Consider the following 23,993-nt stretch of genomic DNA (forward strand, 5'->3'; position numbering starts at 1 on the left):
AGATCATATTTGTATATAATACGGAAAACTTTTCCTGCAGAAAGATAATAGACTGTGTGTGAGTTACATGCTTTCCTTTGCTGAAATTGCGCTCTGTTTAGCTTGCCAACAGGGAGATTATGGAAGGCATTCCCTTTTCAGATGGATGGTTCTGGGCTGTGGAGCTCTACCCACCTCTGCTCAAAGGCACCACAGGCCCACTGTGCTGGCCGGCCCTTCCTGGTGTTCTTAAGGGACCAGTGCAATATTTTAAGATAACAGCAAGTTAAAGCAGACACAAGTCACTGAGCTAATCCAAGTAACATGTGATGCTCTAAACCCAGGCTAACAAGGTGAAGTTCTCTCAAAAAGAACTACATAAAAATACATTCGAAGAGGGTCAGGGGGAGGGACAGAAAGAGGTCTGAGTCTGGCTCTAAAGCAGACTGGCTTTAGAGAATTAATAGTGTATTTTGGAGAAATTAAGTCTGTTTCATGAAACAATCTATACAAAAGGACAAATGACTTAGAAACTACCATTTCTTCCTGTAAACAAATTCTTGTTTTAGTTTCTTTGTAGCTTAAGAGATCACAGCAATGTAGATGCATCTCAGAAATTCCTGAGATATGATTTAAATCAAACTTTAAAATGGCTTTGTGGTATACTGTAAAAAAAGTGATTAAAGGGAAAAAAGTGACTGTGAGAAAACTATTTTGATACTTAGCCTCCCTCCCTCCATGGCAAGCATCTACCCACTAAAAATGAACAGCCAAAAGCCTATTATATATGTATCTAATTTTATCAGCTCTTTCCAAAGCTCTGTATTTTAACTTTAAAAACTATCAAAGACCTGATTAGCTGGGAAGCGCCACAATGTAACAGGGTAACTAATTCATCAGCAAATAGAAATTAAGTCTCAGTCAAAATAAACTGAAGCAATTATAGAATACTCAATAAATTCTGTAAAGATGCAAAGGCTCTTTCTGAAAATTGAATTGACTGCCTAAATTATTAATCATAGTGATATGTCACAGTCAAAAAATCAGACTCTTTCTATATAGAAGAGTGTCTGGGAATTGCTCCTCTCAATTAAAACACTGAACATGATAGCAGCTGTGTGTAGCTCTAACATTAGAAGAAAGCCACAGATCTATTTTCAACAAGTTTTTGCCATATTATATGCAATATTTAAAACAAATACAGAGATAGAAAGAACAAAGTCCAATCCCAGTATAAAAATCTGAAATGTTCTTATAAAAATGTGAATGCAACATATAAAATGATTTCAGGACCCTACTACATTAATTTCTTCAAATAATGTGCCTCAGAAGTAAAGATTCTTCTTCTCCTTCATAATTCACTCAGATAACGATTTACATAGGGGAACCTACCATGATTCGGTCTTTTCAGAATAGCAGAAGGAAAAGAACCTTAAAATAAGCTCTTCCTCAAAGTAAGGAATCACATACAGAGAAAATAGGTGTGCATATATAAACTGGGTTCACCTGGTTGTCTGAATGATTAAATGAGATGTGCCTAAAGTGCTTTTAATATTAAGACATGCTGTGTTAGTGAAAGGAGTTATGCCACTAAAGGCTATTTCAAAGGAAGCTAGGTGTTTCTGTTTTTATCTTGGGGAGAATAGACAAGATTTTGTGGAATGTTTTGAAAAAGACACTGTACAAATAAATTAGGTCTGTTAATCATAAACCATGTGGTTTGCCAATTTTACTTTAGTAAATAAAATTATTTCCAATAAAAAGCATCAGATATTTTGAAGACACTCAAAACTTTGCAAACACATCTTCACACAATCCAAAAACACACTGCTGAACCATAAGATCTTTACACAGGGGTTTATGTCATTTATTAAAAACTACAGCCAGATGCAGTCAGAAAGGGATACACAGACTTATCAAAAGTATGGTAACATCCTTTTTCTTTAGCTGTGTGCACTTAGGGGTTCATTTCCTCTCCATGACTGCTGTATTTGAAAACTGAAAACAGATCTTACCTCCTAAATAAGTCTCAGATAACAACTTTATGCCCATATTCTATTTATATAATCTAGTATATCTTAACTCTCTTGCAGTTTGAACTATTCATTGTGGTTTAATTTTTTTGTTGTGAAATATAGCATGCATTGAAAACGTATGACCCATACGGATAGTTTTAAAGACAAAAGGTAAAATGAACTTGGGTACCTAAATCAGTTCCCTCTACCCACACCTATCCTGTCCCCCCAAAATTCTACTCTCCAATTCAATCATCACAGCTCAGGAAGACATTATTACAGCTATGCTGATATTACTTTTAAAATATAAGAGGCAATAGTGGTTCAGAGTATGAACTCTGGAGCCAAACAATCTGGGTTCAAATACTAGCTCCACCTCTTTCAAGCTATATGACCTTGGGCAAGTTTACTTTTTTTTGTACATTGGTTACTCATTTGTAAAAAGTGGGCCAAACAGTATTCATCTCAGAGGGTTATTGGGAAGATGAAATGCTTAGAACATGCCTGATACATAATGAATAGAATACTTCAGGTACTGTTAAAAACCAAGAAAGCAAATCAAACTTAAAGCATGCTGAAACTTTTAACTGGATTCTTTTTTAAGAGTATTCTGCTTCTAAAATTTACTTTAGTTTTCTTACTGATTCGGTACTTTCAATCTTGCTCATATACATTTTAACCAGTCCTACGTAATCTGCTTCTAACCCTACACTGATAAAACCGCACTCCTGACAGTATTATGACTCTTCTCCCATATTATCCAACATCCTAAGTCTGTGAAAATATCCTCCATACTAGAATTTAAAAAGCGTAAGAATAGGGGTCATATCTTGTAAAAATAAAAATAAAAAAAACAAAAACCAATATACTATATAGTATATGCTCATTAATTAAATAAATGGAGTTTAGTTTAATGGCTCTATTTCACTTGAGGTCAAATGTATAAACATCAATAACCTAGACACTTATGTAGACTCGTGTACTCTCAGCACTTAAATGTTATTTTAATCCTAGTCCATAAACTGAGTGCTAGAATTCACACTAAAATAGAAGGGTAAATGTGTATAAATTTTGCTGGCTTTGTATATGCTTCAGTGATGGGTGGACATATTTCATGGTAAATGCTGAAGTATACTCAATTTCATAAGTGATTGTTTTTCCTACTATGGACCAATCATCACCTTTTGAGTAGCAAATCTCCTGACAATAGATCTATGCTCATTTTAACCTTAAAATATTGATTACTTTTCTCCAGTGTAACTTTTTCCTTTTCCAAGAAGCTTAAGAACAATCTCAGAAAGAACACTAAAAAGCACCTGTATATTCTGCACTCAATGGTTGCTATCATGGCTTCTGCCACACACAGGGATCTTTCACGCTTACAGCTGAAAGACTATACACTAAGAACACATGACAGCTGTCTTCAAATACTTCAAGGGCTGCCATGTAGAAGAGTACAGACTTAATTTTTCATATTGCAGAAGGAAGGACAAGTTTTAAGGAAGCAGATTTGTTATAACAGAAGAACTTTCTGAAATTTAGAGCTACCTAAAATTGAAAAGAGAATCATGTGAGGTAGTGAATATTCTACGGTACCAAAAATGTCTGTGAGTTGTACTGGTTTTTAGGAATGATATAGAAAAGGTAAATATTTGATAGAGCTGGACTACCTGATGACAAACATCCTCTTCACTTACAATGTTCTTGATTTTCTTAACTCCTCATCCCAAGTGCCGGTCTGCGCCGGTCTGCGGCACAGCACTTACGTGCTGTGGGAGGACGCGTGCTTAGCCACCCTGTGCCACAGCCCTGGTGGCCTACATGAACATCACCCTGCATACAGAGGACCGACATTTGGAGGCTGGCCGATCCTATCCCTGTTTGTTTGACTTTGTGATCCAATTTCCTCTCTACAAATAGAGTAAACTAAGTTCGCTTCGAAGTTTACTTGAAGAATTTCACATCATCCCGTGATCCTCAAACCCACCAAGTGAAGGATAGGAAAAATGAAACAACATTGGCTTCATTATGATACAATCATCTCTAAAATCAGAAAATTTAGAAAAATGAGGAATGACAGAAAGCGGGTAACTGGAATCTAATAACTCATTTACTACACCAGACATGGTATAAGAACTACTATTTGGGTGGTATGATTAACTTGCTATAATATATTCATATTTGTCCCATTTACTCATTGTGGTAGTAAGTAAAAATTGTAACCATAAAGCAAGTAGGATGTTTCTAAAAGTAAGAAAAAACACGAATAAAGCTAGAATATGAATCCTCCAAGTACAGGGAGGTCCCTTATACTTTTGTGCATGTTTGAAATTTCTATAGTGAAATCTTTTTAAAAGCCCCCACATAAAAAATAAAACTCAACTCTCAATCAACACGGACATGATATTGATGTATTTTTTGAGCTATAAGTAAAAGTAATGATTCCTCATCAGTTTATCTAAATCCACGTGGACTCACATCTGAAAATATTTAACAGCTAGTTAGTATCTCACATATATAATCTAAATTTCAAAGGAAACGTTCTTAAGCACTACTTACAAACAGTTTCACTACCAAAATTGAGCAACACTTCACTGGAACTTGGGACTGAAAAATGTTATACAGCAGATTTTCTTCTTTTTTTAACCCAAGATGTACCATAGTTTTTATCAGACTTCACAGCTATCACAGTCCGAGTCCATTATAAAAATAATTGTTCTGGATACTTTGGAATTGCTTTTAATAAAAAAAAAAATTTTATTTCCTCCATATTTCTTAGAATTTCCAAAGCCTAGAAAAAGTTCTTTATCTCTTAACAGCTGTTTAACAGCTAAGACTTCTGGCAGTGAGGAAAGGTGCATCAACAGTGTGGCATTAGGCTAGCAGTCAAGTGGTAAGATTCCATCCTGACTCTGAACGCTTTTTACCTTGACCATTTCAGTTAAGCCTGCTGGCGCTCATCCATACAGTAACTTAGTTATTTCAGAGACTCTGGTTCTGAAGTTGCATGGCATTATGACCTTCAACAGTGTCACATATTTTTATGCTAACTACATAGAGTTCTGTGGATGAACCCACACAAAACATGCAAAGCCAGGAATGTTTTAACAAGTACGATAAATTTTATATATAACTTGGTTTGAAATATGGGTTGAATATCAAGGGGACTTATTTTCTTGTCTAGAAAGCATCAACACTATATGCTATACATAAAGCTCTGGGATGGACAGGGAGTCTCTGCACAGTAATTTCCTGACAGGCAATGTCTGTGGAACCCCTCCTCCCACCCCCGATTTGTCACAGAGGAAGAGGTTACTTTCATGGCATCCTAGAATCAAGAGGATGGAGCAACTGTCCTGTTAAATCCGTACAGGTTCAAATTAAGCACTTGAGAAAAGGACCTTCCTAGTTAATTAGAAACTAATGAAATTTAGTTAGAAGTGTAAATGTTTTTGTTTCAATGTGTGTGTTGCATCTATAAACATAGTTAGTTCCCTACCCCTGACACTGCTGAATTCACAGTAGTGCTGAGATACACTGTTAGCAGGTCAACAGGTCCACCGTATGATTTCTAAAACCAAGCTAAGCCAAGTGAAAATATAGATTTCTTTTGTAGGATGGAGTAATTCATTCACATTAGTTTATAATTATGAAATCAATAAAAGTAAACAAGAAATCTCTCTAAAATTTACTAACAAGGGGGCCATGAACACAAATGTGGTATACTGAAAAACCACCTGCTTTCAGAAATAGCGACACTGAGAGTGCAGCTTTTAATGCCTAGGTTAATTCATATTGTAAAAGGACTGCTAGGAGAATGTGAGCGATCTAAATAAAACTATAGTGTTCATATGCTGGAGAAAGCTATTCTGGTTACAAGACAAGAAAAGGAATATAACCCTAAAAGGTGCATACAGGCAAGCAAACAATTGAGGGCAAGGGGAGGAAAAGGGGACGCTTGTATTTAATTCATAGCTCAAAGAATTCAAATATATTAGCAGTAAAAATCTACAAAATGATTATGAACCAGAGAGAAAGATAGGGTTCTTTAAAGAGCCTGACTGAGACGGTGCGTATGTCAAAAACTGAATGGAAATGTAAGCTGGTATTGTGGTATTGTGATGACTTAAGCACAAATGCCTTCCCTATTTAAATATTCCAATCAGTACTGTTAGAACACGTACCTCGGAGAATTCTTTCCTCATGGCAACGAAGAAAATCCCAGATTCTAACAGTGCCGTCATCAGAGCATGTAGCAAATTTATTATCCGTGGGTGAGAAACTGTTACATGAAGACACACAGCAGGGGAAAGAAGTCAGCATTTAACAGATTATCTGTGCTTCTCAGACAGGGAAAAATAAAAACACTGCGCTGCGTTATAACCGGGAGGGGACAGAATCCAAGAGTGAAGAAGCCCTCACAGAGAATGCTGCCAGGAACAGGCGCGTCTCGACAGGAGAACTCAACAGAGCGGTTGCTTCTTAGTTTCCAATCACCAATATTCAGAGAGCCTTACGAGCAAATTATTAGTACCAGTGCTCCCCACACTCCTCGCAGTAGGTGACTTCTTATCGCACCAACAGAAAACATGGATCTGATTTAAGTGTAGAAAATGAACTGCTTTTGCAATATCCCTGTAAACTGTCTTTTAAATCACACAGGAATCTGCCCCCAAAATGAGCATCAGCTTCTGCCTCAGACATTTCGTGAAATGACAGGCTGAAAAAATCTGGGCAGACTATGTAAGACTGGCTGCTAAACATCCCTACCTACGATGTTTCTCATTTGCTTGAAAGGTCTTTGGGAAACTTTCCACTTTCTTCCTGGCCAAGCTATCCCATAAATGTTGGACCTTTTGAGGAAAACTTTAACACAGGAACATTCAGACTGTGTTTAAAGCCAAAGAATCTTCTGCAAAGGAGGGAGCCATTTTTTTTCCTCCCTGTAATTAAGGACCATCAAGTTTCTCATCTAACTCTTGACAATTCCCTTGACTTTGACTCCTATGACTAGGAAAGAACCACCCTGAATATCAATGTACGCCAGGACACTAAAGCAAAGTCTTTGCAGAAGCATGTTTATCCAAAAGTTTTGTTAAGATTCTCAAGGTAGAAACAAGTGACTGCAGTGGACGATGTTCCTACAACGTCAATCTCCTCCCACACATGGGTGGTACAACCGCAAAGAATGCTGCTAAGCTTTATTCTGAGGCTGCAGCAGTTCTTCAGGCTTGTTTCTGAAAACTTTTTTTCCAGTTTTACTATACATATCTCATTGATATGTAGAAATAAACAACTCACTGAAAATATTTTAAACTCCAATTATACGTGTGCATAACTGATGTTATCAACAGTGGATCAGAAGAAAAGTCCTATGGTCTTCTTGACAATGGTCTGCTTACAGTTTCAAAGTATGAAGAACCCATTCATTAATCCATTAATGTTTGCCACATCCAGTTACTTGTGAGAGTTTTTGGTCCTACTATACTTTCCTCCTGAAGTTGTGGCATAACCAAGCCAACCAAGTCTTCACCTTAAGCCTTTTTTTCTTGCATTTTGTGTGAACTGCAGGTGTTTCTGTAGTCTGTATTATTTTATTCAGCTGTATAATTAAAGACTGAATTCTTTATTCAGAATGAAATATTCTTATCTTACACAGTAGGTAATAAAAAAGAATAACGTATACACATTAGTAACCATAAATGAAAAGAGAAAACCAGTGCAAAATGCAGCAGACAGTACATCTCTAACATATTGCAAAGGCTGATACCCGGATAACACTACTTCAGAAAGGTGCCAGCAAAATGGTGAATGTGTGAAAACAAAGAAAAATATTGTGTTTATAGGGTGCAGAAAGTTTCCCAGAATCTGACAGAGCCCATGCATCACTGCACCCAGAATACACTTAGAGGATAATTTAACCATGACAATAGGGACTACAGAAAATGGTATATTGTGTATAAACCTGGCCTCTCTAATCGCCTCCTTATGTGCCTGGAACATCTTGACGTTGTTCATGTTCGACTGCCAATATTTCACATATCCTCCGTGGTCTGCTGTCAACATCCACATGTCATTATGTGACCAAGTCATGGCCCGCACTGGGCTATCGTGAGCCTGTGAAAACACAGAACATTTGTAGACATTATACAAAAGAATATATGATGAAGGTTTTACAGGAGTGTACATTAATTTACAACTATTTGTCCAACTGCAGGTTTAAAATGCCAATAAAGTAACTCCATCTCTAGTTCTTCACAATGCCACAAGCTGGTGCTGCCCTCGGAGGATCACCGTTACCTGTAATATCGTTTCAAAATTGAAAGTGAGTCCATTCCACAGTGTGAATTCTCCACTAGAAGCCCCGGTGACCAGCCTTCGACCTTCTGGGGTCCACTGCAGAGGAAATAAGACAGGTGACACCAGGTCAGAAATCCTCAGTCCTAATCCGTTTTTAAAAAACAAATCAGAAAATGTTTATGAAAGTGTTGTAACATATCCAATTATCAATATTAAGTAGCTGATACTGACTTTCACTTACATGTAGCTCAGATTTATAAGCAAGTACTTTGTCAGAAAAGAACCTGCATTAACACAGTTCATGGAAAGTTCTAGCACTTTAGCACATTAGCTAAATTAAAAATAGTAAGTTCATTATGAGTAGCTTGTTAAGTTACATACTCCTTCGTACTCTAAAGAGCATTTCTAAACAAAATATGCAAAAGACCTCATTTTTCTAGGATTCATGGCAGACTAACATAAAACAGTCACCATAAAACTCCAAACTGGATGATTTGGTTTATTACAACTGCTAATGGATCCAAAGCAGGCAGAAAGTTACCAGTGTTTTATGAAAAAACAATATAACAATTAAGCACCAGTTTAAGGACATGAATGCTATCAAACATTTCCTGGCAACCAAATATATTAAAAAACAAAAACACTTTTCTAAGCTCTCCTCCATTCACAGTATCAAGCCATGTATTTACATCTCCTAAGGAAAATGTATGTGTAATCAAGTATAGAGATTTGGAAATAAAAAGGATACAGAATGTTTGAATTTTATTCATTTCAAAAAGGTTTTCTGTGCTATGGTAAATAGATACTAAATTAGCCTGCACATCATACCCTTTTTACCGAATTCCCTGGCAAACAAAATTATACTACAAACTGGTTGACTCTGCTAACACAAAGCCATTGAAGTAAGTAATCCCTTACTGATGTTTCTACTTCTCTAAGCCTCTGAAGCAATTAGGAGGCCTAAGAATAACCACACATTTTTATGGAGCCCCAGCCAGCACCTATCCAGCCCCTCTGGGTCCTCCCTTCTGCCCATCACATACTCTCCAGTATCAGGGGACCTGATTACTTTGCTCATTTGCCACAATGTTTGCTATTAACTGTCTTTTCTCTATCCTATTTTCTTTCCCCAATTCTTACTTGATCAACTTTGACTATTAACTATTTCTGAACTTCATATACTGCTAATATGTGCAAATCACAAAGACAATCGTTACACTATTATCTATGAGCATATTAACTGGATGCCTGAGATACAAAGATAGAAAGACTTTTTATTACACACTACTTCAAATTTAAGTATTTTGAAGTATGTCAGTGTAGTAGTTGCTTAAAAATTGTATTTTAAAAATTCTAGGGAAATACTGAGTACCTAACTATGTCCCTAGATGGAGTGACATCTATGGTCTACCATTGGTCTTCAGATCTTCTCAGGTGTTTTATTAGTTTAACCCTTAACTATTTCCATTCACCTTGAGATGCTGCTTTGTAAACGTCAGCAAAAGCATTCCTACTCAAGAGGAAGTCTGAGGTCTGTGGCAATAAATATCCACAGAGGCTAGAAAGAATTCCATGAAAATTGCAACATAAAGAAAAATAATCCAAAAGTAGTTATCTTACTAAATGGAGACATACTGTAGAAATGACTAGATATTCCAAAATTAAATTAGCAATAGTCACTTTTATCCCAGATATATATTTAAAAGTATGTTCAGTTTACTTTGTCCTGTTAACTGTATTTGCAAACTCATGAGTAATTTTTCCAAAAAATATCCAACAGAATACTTACCCTAACAACAAATACTGGACACTTGACTTTATTTGTTGATGTTCGAACAAATTTTGTTGTTACTGCATTCATAGGATTATTCAACATCCCTATGGGCGGGACCAACTACAAAAAAAAAATTAGGTTTTCAGAGCTCCTGATTGTGCACAGGGCATGAATCAAGGACATAGCAAAGTAATTATTTCTGTATTTAAAGACAAAAATTCCAGACTATGCAGGGCTTTCATAAAACTATTGTAATAAATCATAATTAGTCCATGTTAGTTAAACAAAACTGTGATAGGGAATATTAAATGGCTATTATTACTAAACAAACAATAAAATCAAGTACAATATTTCCCCAATTATTTCTCAAAGTCAACACAATTAAACATGCTCACAATAAGCCAAATTTAAAATTAACTTTCCTATTACACAGACTTTGAGGTAGTACAATCTTTTGTTGGACATTGCTTTAAGACCCAAATCAAAAGTTCATCCATTATTAGAGTAAAAGGAAAATTTTAACTGAGATAAAAAATAACCCCCAGTTCACAAAGATATGTCATATTATCTCTTTAGGAATATTTTATTTTAATTATAAGAATGTAAAAAAGAAAAGTCCATGTCTGAATTTGAAAGCACATATTTTTAGGTTCAAATGTCTAAGCAAAGAGGTTTTTATTAAGCTACTAACTTATCTATACTTACATCATTATAATAGCCTGCATCAGGCTGAATTGCTCGCATATCTCTCTGGTCTCTTTGCCATATTCTATTCTGTTAAAAAATAATTCATTCAGTCATTGATTATGGTCTAATCATACTCAAACTGAAACGAAAGTAAAGGTTAACAATACAAGCTGTTATTAAATGGGAGAAAACAGGGTTGATGGACACTCCCAATTCCTTTGAAATCCTCAGCACAAAACAATTCCTCCTATCTTGTTCTTGGTTTTCTTAATTCTTCTCGAACTCCCCTAGTCTAGTCTTTCCGTCCTTCTGTTCTTTTTGAAGAATAGTTGACAACTCCTAGTCTAATTTTCCAACTGAAATACCTGGAAAAGCCTAAATCTGTCTTTACTCTGAAAGAATCTTTTTCTCCCACATGTCTGTGACATATTAATTACGTCCAGTATGCAAACAGGTCTCTTAACAACAGGTCTCAGGTAATGAAAAGCAGACAAATTTTTTTCACTGGAGGCCAGAGCAGAAAAAACCCAATTAAAGTAATTAGGGGTTAGAAATGAGAAGCAAATGAGAGCAGCTAATTCCTATGTTAAGGCAACTACATAAAGAACTCAAAAGGGAGAAATGTTGAACTGACAGAGATGTATCTGCCTTTATTTGCCATCTCAGAGTGGCTTTTCACCCTATAGGACTGTGGTAGGTGCTCAACTATCAAGTTAAGTACAGCACTTTTCCTTGACTATAAAAGCTACCAACACCAGGGGCTCAGACAGTCCATGTTCCTAGTGCCAGGGTCTCAGACAAGGAGTTGCTGTTTGGAATTTGTGTTCACAGGAATATTCCTAGCTGGTAGTCTCTTAACATTTCATATACTGTGGGTTTAAAAGGTGTTTTAAGGTTGGCTGAGGGATTAAAGTACCATCTTCCAAGGTTTGTTATGAACCTTTAGAATAAAGCTTACATCTATTAGAGTCTAACTTTTTAAAACTGGGGTCAAATTTTTTAGATGATTCTTCACATGACGTGCAAAGAGTTCAAAAAAAAGGGGTGCTGCATTTAAAAGATCCTATGTAATCAATTCCTCTTCTTGCTGCACTTATGCAAAGAGTCAAGCCAAGTGTTAATTATTTTCTTAATCTGGTTACTTCTAATAAAAAGGAGGGTGATTTTAGAGAAAAGTATTGTTTCAGTAATGCAGCCTTATCTATACTGAGTCCTAATACTAGTCATTGAAACATAGACTAGATCCAGAATTCTAGTTTCCCCAAGATATCTGGCTATGAAAAACTGACGGAACAAAATGGCAGCAGACTCAGAGACTCCAAGAATGAACTAGTGGTTACCAAAGGGGAGGGGTGTGGGAGGGCAGGTGGGGAGGGAGGGAGAAGGGGACTGAGGGGTATTATGTTTAGTACACATGGTGTGGGGGATCACAGGGAGAACAGTGTATCACAGAGAAGGCACACAGTGGATCTCTAGCAACTTGCTGCACTGATGGACAGTGACTGCACTGGGGTTTGGGTGGGGACTTGATAATATGGGTAAATGTAGTAACCACATTGTTTTTTCATGTGAAACCTTCATAAGAGGGTATATCAATCATACCTTAAAAGGGGGGGGGCGGTGCTGGTGACTGGCTTCATCTGAAATTCCACTTCATCCCATTAACTCAAGAAACACAGGTATACTTATTACCCTGTATTTTAAAAAATTTTCTTCCTTCTAAAAAGCCAAAGTTTGGTCATCCAAAACACATTAATTGGACTTACCTCCAAATACTTAATCACAGATGGATTATAGTCTATAGTTTTCCGGTTCACTGCCTTTCTCATGCGCTTCCCATCGAAGGTAAGCTGCTGCATCGCTTGCTGCTGCGCAAAATCAGGTCGTTTATAAAACAGCTGTCGAGGGGCCTGGTGCTGGAACCTTGGCATATGGAAAAAACGAGGAGGAGAACCAATTTCTGTGGCCATGGTGATGTTTTCGTTCTAGGACACTAGAATAGGGAAGAAGTAATTTCACTACAAATATCAGCACTGCAACATTGCGTGAAAACATTTTTAAATAAACATTTTTACACTTCCTTTTTCTAATATGCATCACTTCTACCTGTTGGTCAATCTACTTACAAAATGAACTGTTAGATTTAATGGCAGAGACCAGCCACACATCCCAAAAAAGGCCAATTCACACTAAGTGCTGCTAAGCATTTGTTGTAAAAGTCAGCCTGGTGGAAGGAGAAACCCCACTTGTAACAGCTTGGGGTCAGTGTGTTGTGTGCCGGGGCAGGGCGGGGATGGGTGCGGCGGAGGAAGTACGCTGGGGAGAGGTACAATCACGGAAGAACTTTATATTTTTTAAACGAAGTTTTCATTAGATGCTTGATAGTAAAACAAGTTATTTATCTTAAGACCTGATTTCATACAAGAGTCACTGAAAAACTTTAAAGCCTGACTTTTGCCCTTTTAAATTTCCTAGAAGTAGCATAAAAAGAGCAATATGCTATCCTATTCATAATAACACTTAAAGTATATGCATCTAATTTCAGACTCAAAATAACTGCCATCAAAACTTATGTAAATTTATATATTTATACAGACATTAAGCTAACATCTGAACAGAAAAAATGTTGAGCTTAGTTTTTCAACTTGAATGCTCTCCAATTAAACTTATATTCCAATAATACAAATATGCATGATTTTAGAACACATTTTTAAACATATTTTAAATGAGACCATGAAAAACACATAAAGGGTGTGTGTGTGAAGCATTTCCACAATTCTTTTTGTTTTAATAGCAGGAAAGACAGTATTCTCCATTATTTTTCTATATTATTACATTTGCCTTTCCTCATTCAAAACACTAAATAAAGGACCTGAAAAAAAGTATCATTTCCTTTAGATAAAGAGTATTACTTCATTGATCCTTGTCACTTTAGTCTCGCCTGAAACCATTTAATAATGATGATAATGGGGGTGGGGGATAAGAGGACAGGGAGAGGAATAGTCCTGATGCCCACAATACCAAAAATAGTGTGATAAAAATATGCAGTCAATACATATTATTTCCAATACTCTGGAGCAATCCCAGCAGGTCCCTGACAAATGTTTTATAATGAGATGAGAAACATCCTGTCTCTCTCTTAAGGCTGTGTGCAAATTAAATTAGAATACACAAAATGCACCAAACATCTGACTCAGGAAGGTTGGTGAAGGAATGTTTATTCAACTATCCCATAAATCAAACAATGTTTCGGCATCCAGTTTTCAGCTGGCTTCAATTCAGAAGTCTAGGCCAGTAATTCTAAAAGGATACTGCTTTTTATGAGTATTTTTTAATTACTATTTTTTTACTTTACAACCATCAATTTCTAATTTTATTATAATGGAATTATCCTAATATTCCAGTTTCTAATATTACTGCTATCAAATGAGAATAAAGATTTTTACATATATCAAAAGAAGCTTAAAAGTTATTCAGCCATAAAAAAAAATGAAGTACTAATACATGCTACAACATGGATGAATCTCAAAAATATTATATAAGTGCAAGAAGCCAGATGTGAAAGGTCACATAGTGTGTGATTCCGTTCATATGAAAAATCCCAACAGGCTTATACACATACAGAAGGCATGTTGGTGGCTGCCAGGGGCAGGGAAGAAGGGCACGGAGAGTGACTGCTTATGGGAATGGGGTTTCCTTTGGGGATGACCAAAGTTTTGGAACTAGGTAAAAGTGGCTGGCTGCAGAACACTGTGAATGTACTAAGTGACACTGAATTGGACACAAATAATGGTTACAACAGTGAATTTTATGTCGTGCGACTTTTACCTCAGTTAAAGAATGGGGGATTTAATCCACCGGAAAAAAAATTTTTGCTGGAGGGCAGATGAAACATTAACACGAGTTCATGGTGTTGACGCTAAGTGATGGGTACATGGATAGAAAGCACTAGCCAAGAGCCAAATCAAGGTTCCACTGAACAAAAATGAGGAAAATGACTGAAGTCAAATGTGAAACAACCAACATGCTGTTACTAACAACCTTGAATAATTTATACGCTAAACCTAAAGAAAATTATTACTCCTTTCCTTAAGACCTTAACAAAGGATAGGAGAAAACTCCTTTCCATTTACAAATCTGTTGAGTAAAACTTGTTCTGGAAAAAGAAAATGCCTGTAACTTTTCCTTGAATGGCCAAGTACTACTTCTGTTCCAGAAATAAAGGTCCAGCATGAAGAAGAGGGAGGAAGGGTACAATTATATTCTAAATCAAGATCTAGCCCTAAAACAGAACAAAACAAACCTCCTCACAATACAGTGACCAGTCTTCACATACACCTCACACATTTCAGTGTCATTCCTGCAAACCAGTGTTCCTTGCCCAAAGTCAAAATAGAGCCTCTTAGTGGCTTAATGGGCTGAACTGTGTCTCATCTGTGCCCGTCTCCTCCTTAACTCAACCCATCCCCGACCCAAAATTCACATGGTAAGTCCCACCTTCCAATACATCAGAAGGTGACTGTGTTTAGACATAGGGCCCTAATCCATACAATGTGTCTTTGTAACAGAATAGGACACAGACATGCACAGAAGGCAGGCCAGGGAGAAGACGGCCAACTACAAATCAAGGTGAGAGGCCTTAGAAGAATCTAAGCCTGCCTATACCTTCTTACTTCTCAAACAGCCAAAAAAATAAATTTTTGTTTCGGCCACCAAGACTGCGGTACTTTATTATGGCAACCTAGCAGACTAATACAGTGGCATAATCAGAGCAAAATACCTGGACCTCCTGATTATCCTTCAATATGGGTTGCCAAAAAATTTCAATAGTAATAATATAACACCTTTTCTGAGACAGCAAAAAACTTAATACATGAAGTTGAAAAATCAGTGACCCAGACAGAAAAAACATCACAAGTCATTAAAACTACTCTTCAGGCTTCACGCAGGACTATTATTTCAAGGAACTCTCTATATATAGAAATGCAGAACAAGAAATTAGACTTAGCCTTCATAAAAATAATTACTGTGATTTCTACTCATTGTGTATTCACTTGAGCTACATTAACAGACCACCACAATTACACTAGAAGTCAGGCTGTCCCCAAAAGCATATTTATATCATATCTAAAGTGGAGGGTAAGGGGGGCATGGAGGGGTTGGGGAGTGAGAAGGGAGGACAAGAGAGAGAAACACAGGTAGAAGGAGGACACGTGATTTGCCTATGGTTATTAAATATATACTAATAACAGAACCAAATTGCTAAGGAAAAAACCCACCTGAAACATTGACTTCATCCTGTCTGTCTTACACAAACCTTCAAAGCTTCAGGAAATCAGCACTGTCCTCTCAGGTGCTACATCATATTAGACCCTCCATCAGGTACAGCACAGCGTTCTGATTAAATGAGTATCACTTTTCAGTTCCTATAACGGATCTCAGACTTTGTGGTATCTGGTCCCCAGCTCTATGTTTTGCAAATAAAAACACTCCTGGGTTCACAAGTTTGCAGCATATCCTTGGGTTTCAAGCTTTCAAGTGAGAGGCAAGCCACTCACTTCTCTGCATGTTTTCTCAACCTGAACAACGAGGTTAATGTAAATAATTTCAAGGATCCCTTTTGCTCAAAGATATTACTTTGCATAAAATGTATTATTCCTTGAGCCAAGGTAGTAACAAGTCTGTTGAGCAAACTGGAATGCCCAGGCTTAATTCTCCAATGTTTGTATACACGAGTCCATACCAGCTTTAAAACTGTTTGTCCCAAATATTACAAAGTAACTTCTTTTATAATCTTAGTCATTGTATTACCAAAATTATAACTGAAGACAGAAAAGTGGAGAGAAAAAAACATAGATGCTTAAGAAGTCATTATAATTTCACATTGTAGAATTGCGCTAAACAATAACTCATTTTATTAAAGCTAAACCTCTAACTAAAGTGATAAAAACTGTATACAAGTGCTAACAAAACCTCAAAAATTGGAGCAACAATGAGGAGTGAAGGAACTGAAAAGGCCTCATCAGAGAGCTGAAACTGAACCGAAGTACCCGGAAGGTTCGCTGATACAGGGCAACGAGCAGGCACCACCAGGATCACTGCGACAGCGGCTCGTACTGGCCATGACTACACTCTCGGGAACTGCTGAAGAAGTTGAAAACTCCCCGTGGCATGAAGCAGTGAGAAACGTGATTCACTTCAAGATGTGATCAGTGAACACTAACTGGCACCAAGGACAGACGGACATACAGCCTGCTCTCCAGAGCCTGACAGGAGAGCTCAAAAAGGCGGCGATGTGAGGATGTACTGCTACACAGAAGAGCGCCTAGCGTGTTTGCCAGGAACTATTCAGGGTAACAGGATTATAATGCAGGACACTTATAGCACAATCCAGCCTTAATGAATTTGAATTTGAAGTGGGATGGGATGGGGGAGGAAAAGACCCTGTGAGGAAAGCACGCACGTGACACTTTCTCCTGCGCTCAGCACACCATCGCCAGCACAATCTTTTCTCCAACCAAACATCTGAGTCCATTAGAAAAAATTTACCACCGCACCCAATCTCCAACTAAAATACAGGGGAAAGGTTTATTTTTTAATAGGAAAATGACCTTGCTAAAACTTGATTGATTCCACAAATTCAACCCAAATGCTTTTATTAAATGGTTCACACAACTGAATCAAAAGATTTTTTAATTTTTTCAATTTTTTAATTTTGGTATCATTAATGTACAATTACATGAGCAACATTATGGTTACTAGACCCCCCCCCCCCATTATCAAGTCCCCAAAAAGATTTCTTAACTATGATTCATGATGGTAGAACTGAGGCTCTGCATCAAAATTCTTTGACCTAAAGGGTCATGAATTGGTCTAAAGTAGCTTTTTTTTTCTTTAAACCAGAAGTTCTATCCTATTGGTGGTTCCTGAAATGTGGCTGACAACCAGCATTACTTTAATAATAATTAAAAAAATAGAATATGTAAGATTGAACTGCACATTTTAAAGGAAAAAAATGCTTGTATGAGCCTTGTGTTTCAGTTGTGCAAGTGTGTACACCAGGTCACAATGTAAAAAAATGTGTTTTCTTCCTGTTAATGTCAAAAGTGAAAGCAAAGGGTTTAATGTTAACAAACCAGTAAGTGAAAACTAGGGTTTCCTATCTATGCATCTTCTCCTTATGATCACCTAATTTTTGCTGCTGTTGTGTATCCACAGCCAAACAAGTTACATACAGCATCTGTTCAGTGTGGGTAGTGTGCCTGGTTCCAGTAGCTATGGCACCAGAATCTGGTCCCATTATCAAATCCAATAGCTCTTACCATGTCAAACACCAATCAGAGCTCCTGATCTGCACAAGTTTGTTTTCTGAAACTGAGTTGAAAGAATTCTCACCAAAAGCAAATTATTGACGCATTAAATAACTAGGATAGCAGTACGATTTTCAGTGGCTTTAAAAAAATAATAAAAAGTTTTAAGATTCCCCATTCCAGTTAACATAAATCTGGACCCCAGGTCAGAACCTCAGTCTGGAAACCTCTATTTTGGATATCTATCTCCAGACCAGTACTTCCTGGGATGGATAATCTACCCTAAAAGAGATTTGATACCTAATCTGAGGAGATCTACATGACAGGTAAATAAAGCCAGTAACAAAGTGATCAACATGTCTCTTTTTCTTCACTTCCCAATCTTTAATAAGTATGAATCCTGAATAAATCAGGAGAAATTAAACTGAGCCCAGTCTTTTAAGGAATAAACAAGGTGGCTGTTAAAAAAAGGCATTTTTAAAAGTTCACGATTCTGTATCTTGACTGTGATAGCACATATATGAACCTGCCCAAAAGGCTACCTAACATATACTACATACATTTATGACATTCTTGAAATAACAAAATGATAGAAATGGAGAACAGATTAGTGACTGTCAAGAGTTAGGAATGGTGTGGTTATAAAAGTGGTATCCGTATAGGGATGAATTAAGTGCCTTGATTCTGGTGCTGGATACACAAACATATATGTAATGAAGCTGCAGGGCACCACACACACGAATGAGCACACGTAAATTCTGAGAGGAAGAACATCCGTAGGCTACATCAGTGCCAATACTCAAGTCTGTGATACTGTGCTATATGGTTTTGCAAGTTGTTACCACTGGGAGAAACTAGTTAAGGTCCATGGGATCTCTCTGTATTATTTCTTAAAATTTACTAAATTTAAATTATCTTAAAATATCAATTAAAAAAAAAGTTAACATAAGCAATTCACTAGTTGGTAAAAACAACCCATGCTGAGAACACACATATGAATTGTGAACTTAAAGGCAAGCATTTTATGTTTGCTACCAGAAATTTATTAATGATTTGATATTATAGATCAATTTTAATTAACCCTCAGGGTAGTTTTCCAATTTTCATAGCTTTCAGCCACAGACTGAGCTGTGTAATTTTCTGTAACTTGGGGTAAGCAGCCTCTGTCATATATTTAGCTATGAAGTTACTGAAACATTTTAGTGGACACTGTACTGTACTAGTTTGATGTATGTTACTTGATAATATACTTGGGCTTTTACACTTAGTTTTCTGTGCCATTTCACAGTGCTTATAGACAATGCACATATAATCATAAATTTGGCTGTCTACTTAATTAGAAAGTAATGACTCAGTATTTCAAAGTGTGATTCTGAGATAAACCTGTACCGTCATCTGTTTTCAGTGGAGATAAAGTCAGTGGTTAGTGGTGTGATTTTCCCTCTTGCCCTTAACATACAAAGCAAGAGGGTTTTCCCATTTTTATAAAGGTTTTTTAACTGGATTACACGTTATCAACTATTTAAGCCAATAAAAATTGTGCAAACTAATCCTCACCGGATTTATGAACTGCTTCATATTTTCAGGGTAAGGTAAGTAATCTCATAGTGACCTGCTAAATTAGGAATAAGGAAGTCAAAGATTCCAGTATGAGCTGAAGCCAGCGGCTCCCAAAGCCAGGCTTTAAGGCTCCCGCCTTCATTCGGACTGAACAGTATGGGATATGAACTGAGCAGCAGAGATTTTTTAAAGCTCCCAGTGATACTTAAGTCAGCAAACTTGGGGAACTACTGGGCTAAGTAACTTGAAGGACTTACTTCTGCAAGTTTCCCTATAACAGCAATTTCTCAAAACTTTATTTCAGAACCTCTTTACTCTAAAAAATTGAGGATTTCCCCCTACTTTTATGTATGTTAGAAATTAAAAAAGGAAAATTCAAAATACTATTTTACAATAATGATAAACCCATTATAACACCTTCCCCACAATCAACTCGTGAAAAGACGGACATTGCTTTTCACAAATCCCTTTAATGGGAGGCTTAAGAGAAAACAGCTGGATTATTACGTCTGCTTCTACAGTCTGCGGCAGTACGTCATTCGGGTTATAAATCGTGCGCAAAGTGTCTGGGCCCCGGGGCCTCGGGCGCCAGCCGGCGGGGAGCGGGGAGCGGGGAGCGGGGAGCGGGGAGCGGGGAGCGGGGAGCGGCGGGCGGGGAGGGGAGGGGAGGGGAGGGGGCGGAGTCGCCATCTCGGACTAGGCCCGACCCCGTCTGGTGGCCCGCGACGCTGAGCCAGGCTCCGCGCACGGGGTCGGCATGTACAAAGGAGATAAGTTTCTTACCCAAGTTCACATCAAGATTTGAATCCAGGTAGTCTTAATTCACAGCCTTTGTGCTTTTTTCCATGTCTGATACCAGCCTCAAGCTGCTTTGTTTGGTACATGGAATCAACAAAATAAAAGGCAATTTACGGAATGGGAGAAAATACTTGTAAACCAGCTATCTGATAAGGAATTAATATCCAAAAAAAAGAGGGAACTCTTACAATGCAATAGCAAAAGAACATGACAAAAGCAAAAATCCCCAAGTACCCTGACTGAAAAATGGGCTAAGGACCTGTACATTTTCCCAAAAACATACACATGACCAACAGGTGCATGAAAAGATGCCCATCGCTAATCATCAGGGAAATGCAAATCAAAACCACAGTAAGACATCACCTCACACCCATTAGGCTATTTTAATCAAAACTAACACATTTTAGCGAGGATATGGAGAAAAGGTGACCCTTGTGAGCTGTTGGTGGGAACGTAAATCAGTACAGCCACAACGTAAACAGTATGGAGAGCCCTCAAAAAATTAAAAATTGGACTACTACATGATCCAGTAATCCCACTTCTGGGTATGTAACCAAAGGAGATGAACTAAGTATTTCAGAGAGGTATCTGCAGCATTAGTCAAAGCAGCCAAGATATGGAAACAAGCTAAATGTTTGGTAACTGAGCAATGGATAAAGAAAATGTGATATATATATATAATGGAGTATTATGCAGCCTTAAGAAAGAATGAAATGCTGTCATTTGTGACATGTTTGAAACTGGAGGGTGTTATGCTAAGTGAAATGAGCCAGACACAGAAAATACAAATATTGTAAAATCTCATTTATGTGTATAATCTAAGCAAACACAAAAAGCTGATCTCATAGCAAAAGAACGGAATGGTGGCATCAGGGAGAGCTGAAAAAAAAAAAAGTAAAATGGTTGTTGCAGGTACTGGGAAGAGGGAGTCATGGGGAATTATTGCTTAATGACCACAGAGTTTCAGTTTTGCAAGTTCTGGAGATGAATGGTGGTGATGGTGCACAATAATATGAAAGTGCTTAATACCACTGAACTATATAGTCTTAATGGTTAAGACAATACATTTATTTTGTATGTATTTTACCACAAAAACTTTGAGAAAAAATTGGAAAATTAGATCAAAACAATTTTAAAAAGACAATAAAATAAGGGGACATATATTCAGATATTGCAGATAACAGTAAGAAATTATGGTGGGAAACAGTCTGGTGGTTCCTCACAAAGTCAAACATAGAATTACTACATGATCCAGCAATTCCACTCCAAGGTATACACTGTAAATAACTAAAAACAGAGACTCAAATAGATATGTTCATAGCAGCATTATTCACAGTAACCAAAAGTTGGAAACAATCCAGGTATTCATCAACAGATGAATAAACAAAATGTGCTATGTACATATAACTGAATATTACTCAGCCATGAAAGGGAATGAAATTCTGATACAGGCTACAATAGGGATGAACCTTGAAAATATGATGCCAAGGGACTTAAGCCAGACACAAAAGGACAAATGTTATATGATTCCACATTTATAAGGAAGACAAAATAGGCAAATTCATAGAGGCAAAAAGTCAAATGGAGGCTATCAGGGGCTGTGGAGAAAAAGGGCAATTATTCTGTTTGGGATGAAATGTTCTGGAAATTGTGACGGTTATATAACATTGTGAATTTACTTATTTCTACTGAACTGTACACTTAAAAGTGGTTAAAATGGAAAAGGCAATGTATATTATGCCACAATAAAAATTTTTTATAGGAAAAAAACACCTAGATCCACAGAGATACATTTGGAAACAGGAAGAGTATTTTAATAACCTTCTCAGATAACTGGGTATTCCTCAAAATCCCAGAAAAACTGGACAATAGTTTATTAAATATTAACTATAGTGTGGCATCTGATATCACAGCAATAAGCTTTTTGTAATATGTTACATTAAAACACACTGGTTTATTTTGCACTTTGGAGCTTTTCCCCATGCCTCATTTTACAATTGTCATGCATTGATCAACTGGACAACACTGGTTTACAGAATTATGTATATCATGTCACATTTGTTATAAAACATCATCATTTTTATTAAAATTGCCACTGGTCTCATGATAAAAACTACTAACCTGACTACTGGGCAACTCAACCTCACAGGGCAGATACAGGTTTTCCAAAACTCTAATTTTTGCTTGAGTTTGTATCACTGGTAACAAATATGGACAGTTGTTTGCCTTGAAGCAACAGTCTACTCAACATTCATCTTCAAGAATAGTATTTGTGGAAGAGGGGAAATAACAAAGTATTTGCCATATACTCAAGTCTGAATGTCATTAACTTGTCATTCTTTTAAATTCATTTAATATTTTTTATACAGACTAATTTTTTAAAGCTGTTTTAGGTGCACAGTAAAGTGAGAATGGACAGTTCCCTCTCACGCACATATAATGCATGCGTGCATACAAACATGGGCCCCTCCCATTTGACATCCAGCACCAGAGCGGTACACTGGTTAAAATCATCACTCACAGCTCATAGTTTACATTAGGGTTCACTCTTGGTGTTGTATAACCTATGGGTCTGACAAATGTATTCAAACTGCCTTCTTTCACTCAGCAATATGCACTTAAGGTCTCTGCATATCTTCTATGTTTTGATAGCTCATTTCTTTTCAGTGCTGAATAACTGTTTATCCATGCCCACCTAATGAAGAACTTGGCTGCTTCTAAAGTTGGGTGATTATGGTTAAAGCTACTAAAGACATTAATGTGCAGGTTTTTGTATGGACATATTTTCCAACTCTTGTAGGTAAGTACCAAACAGTGTCATTGTTGAATCCTCTGGTAAGAGTACACTTAGTTTTTTTTTTTTTGTATCATTAATCTACAATTACATGAGGAACATTATGTCTACTAGGTTCCCCCCTTCACCAAGCCCCCCCCACAGCCCCCTTTACAGTCACTGTCCATCAGCGTAGTAATATGCTGTAGAATCACTATTTGTCCTATGTTGCACAGCCCTCCCCATGCCTCCCCCCACACTATACATGCTAATCGTAAGGCCCCCTTTCTTCCCCTCCCAACCCTTATCCCTCCCTTCCCACCCATCCTCCCCAGTCCCTTTCCCTTTGGTAACTGTTAGTCCATTCTTGGGTTCTGTGATTCTGCTGCTGTTTTGTTCCTTCAGTTTTTTATTTGTTCTTATACTACACATATGAGTGAAATCATTTGGTATTTGTCTTTCTCTGCCTTGCTTATTTCACTGAGCATAATACCCTCTAGTTCCATTCATGTTGTTGCAAATGGTAGGATTTGTTTTCTTATGGCTGAATAATATTCCATTGTGTATATGTACCACATCTTCCTTATCCATTCATCTACTGATGGACACTTAGGTTGCTTCCATTTCTTGGCTATTGTAAATAGTGCTGCAATAAACATAGGGGTGCATCTGTCTTTTTCCAAACTGGGCTGCTGCATTCTTAGGGTAAATTCCTAGAGGTGGAATTCCTGGGTCAAATGGTATTTCTATTTTGAGCTTTTTGAAGAACCTCCATACTGCTTTCCAAGAGTACACTT

At 37.2% G+C, this 23,993-nt stretch overlaps 1 protein-coding gene across 1 annotated transcript in view; it reads right to left on the bottom strand.

Annotated features, from left to right (window-relative positions):
• Window positions 1-23,993, bottom strand: part of WDR33 (WD repeat domain 33) — a 92,439-nt gene that overhangs the window by 43,966 nt on the left and 24,480 nt on the right. Inside the window, exons 2-7 of the mRNA XM_057505441.1 lie at window positions 12,522-12,748; window positions 10,774-10,842; window positions 10,084-10,188; window positions 8,295-8,390; window positions 7,960-8,111; window positions 6,179-6,276 (exon numbers count right to left, since the gene is read on the bottom strand). Of these exons, the coding sequence (XP_057361424.1) occupies window positions 6,179-6,276; window positions 7,960-8,111; window positions 8,295-8,390; window positions 10,084-10,188; window positions 10,774-10,842; window positions 12,522-12,725 (724 nt within the window). The 5' untranslated portion in view covers window positions 12,726-12,748. The remainder of the gene's footprint in view (window positions 1-6,178; window positions 6,277-7,959; window positions 8,112-8,294; window positions 8,391-10,083; window positions 10,189-10,773; window positions 10,843-12,521; window positions 12,749-23,993) is intronic.

The sequence above is a fragment of the Manis pentadactyla genome, chromosome 8 (genome assembly GCF_030020395.1).
Source record: "Manis pentadactyla isolate mManPen7 chromosome 8, mManPen7.hap1, whole genome shotgun sequence".
Taxonomy (NCBI): domain Eukaryota; kingdom Metazoa; phylum Chordata; class Mammalia; order Pholidota; family Manidae; genus Manis; species Manis pentadactyla.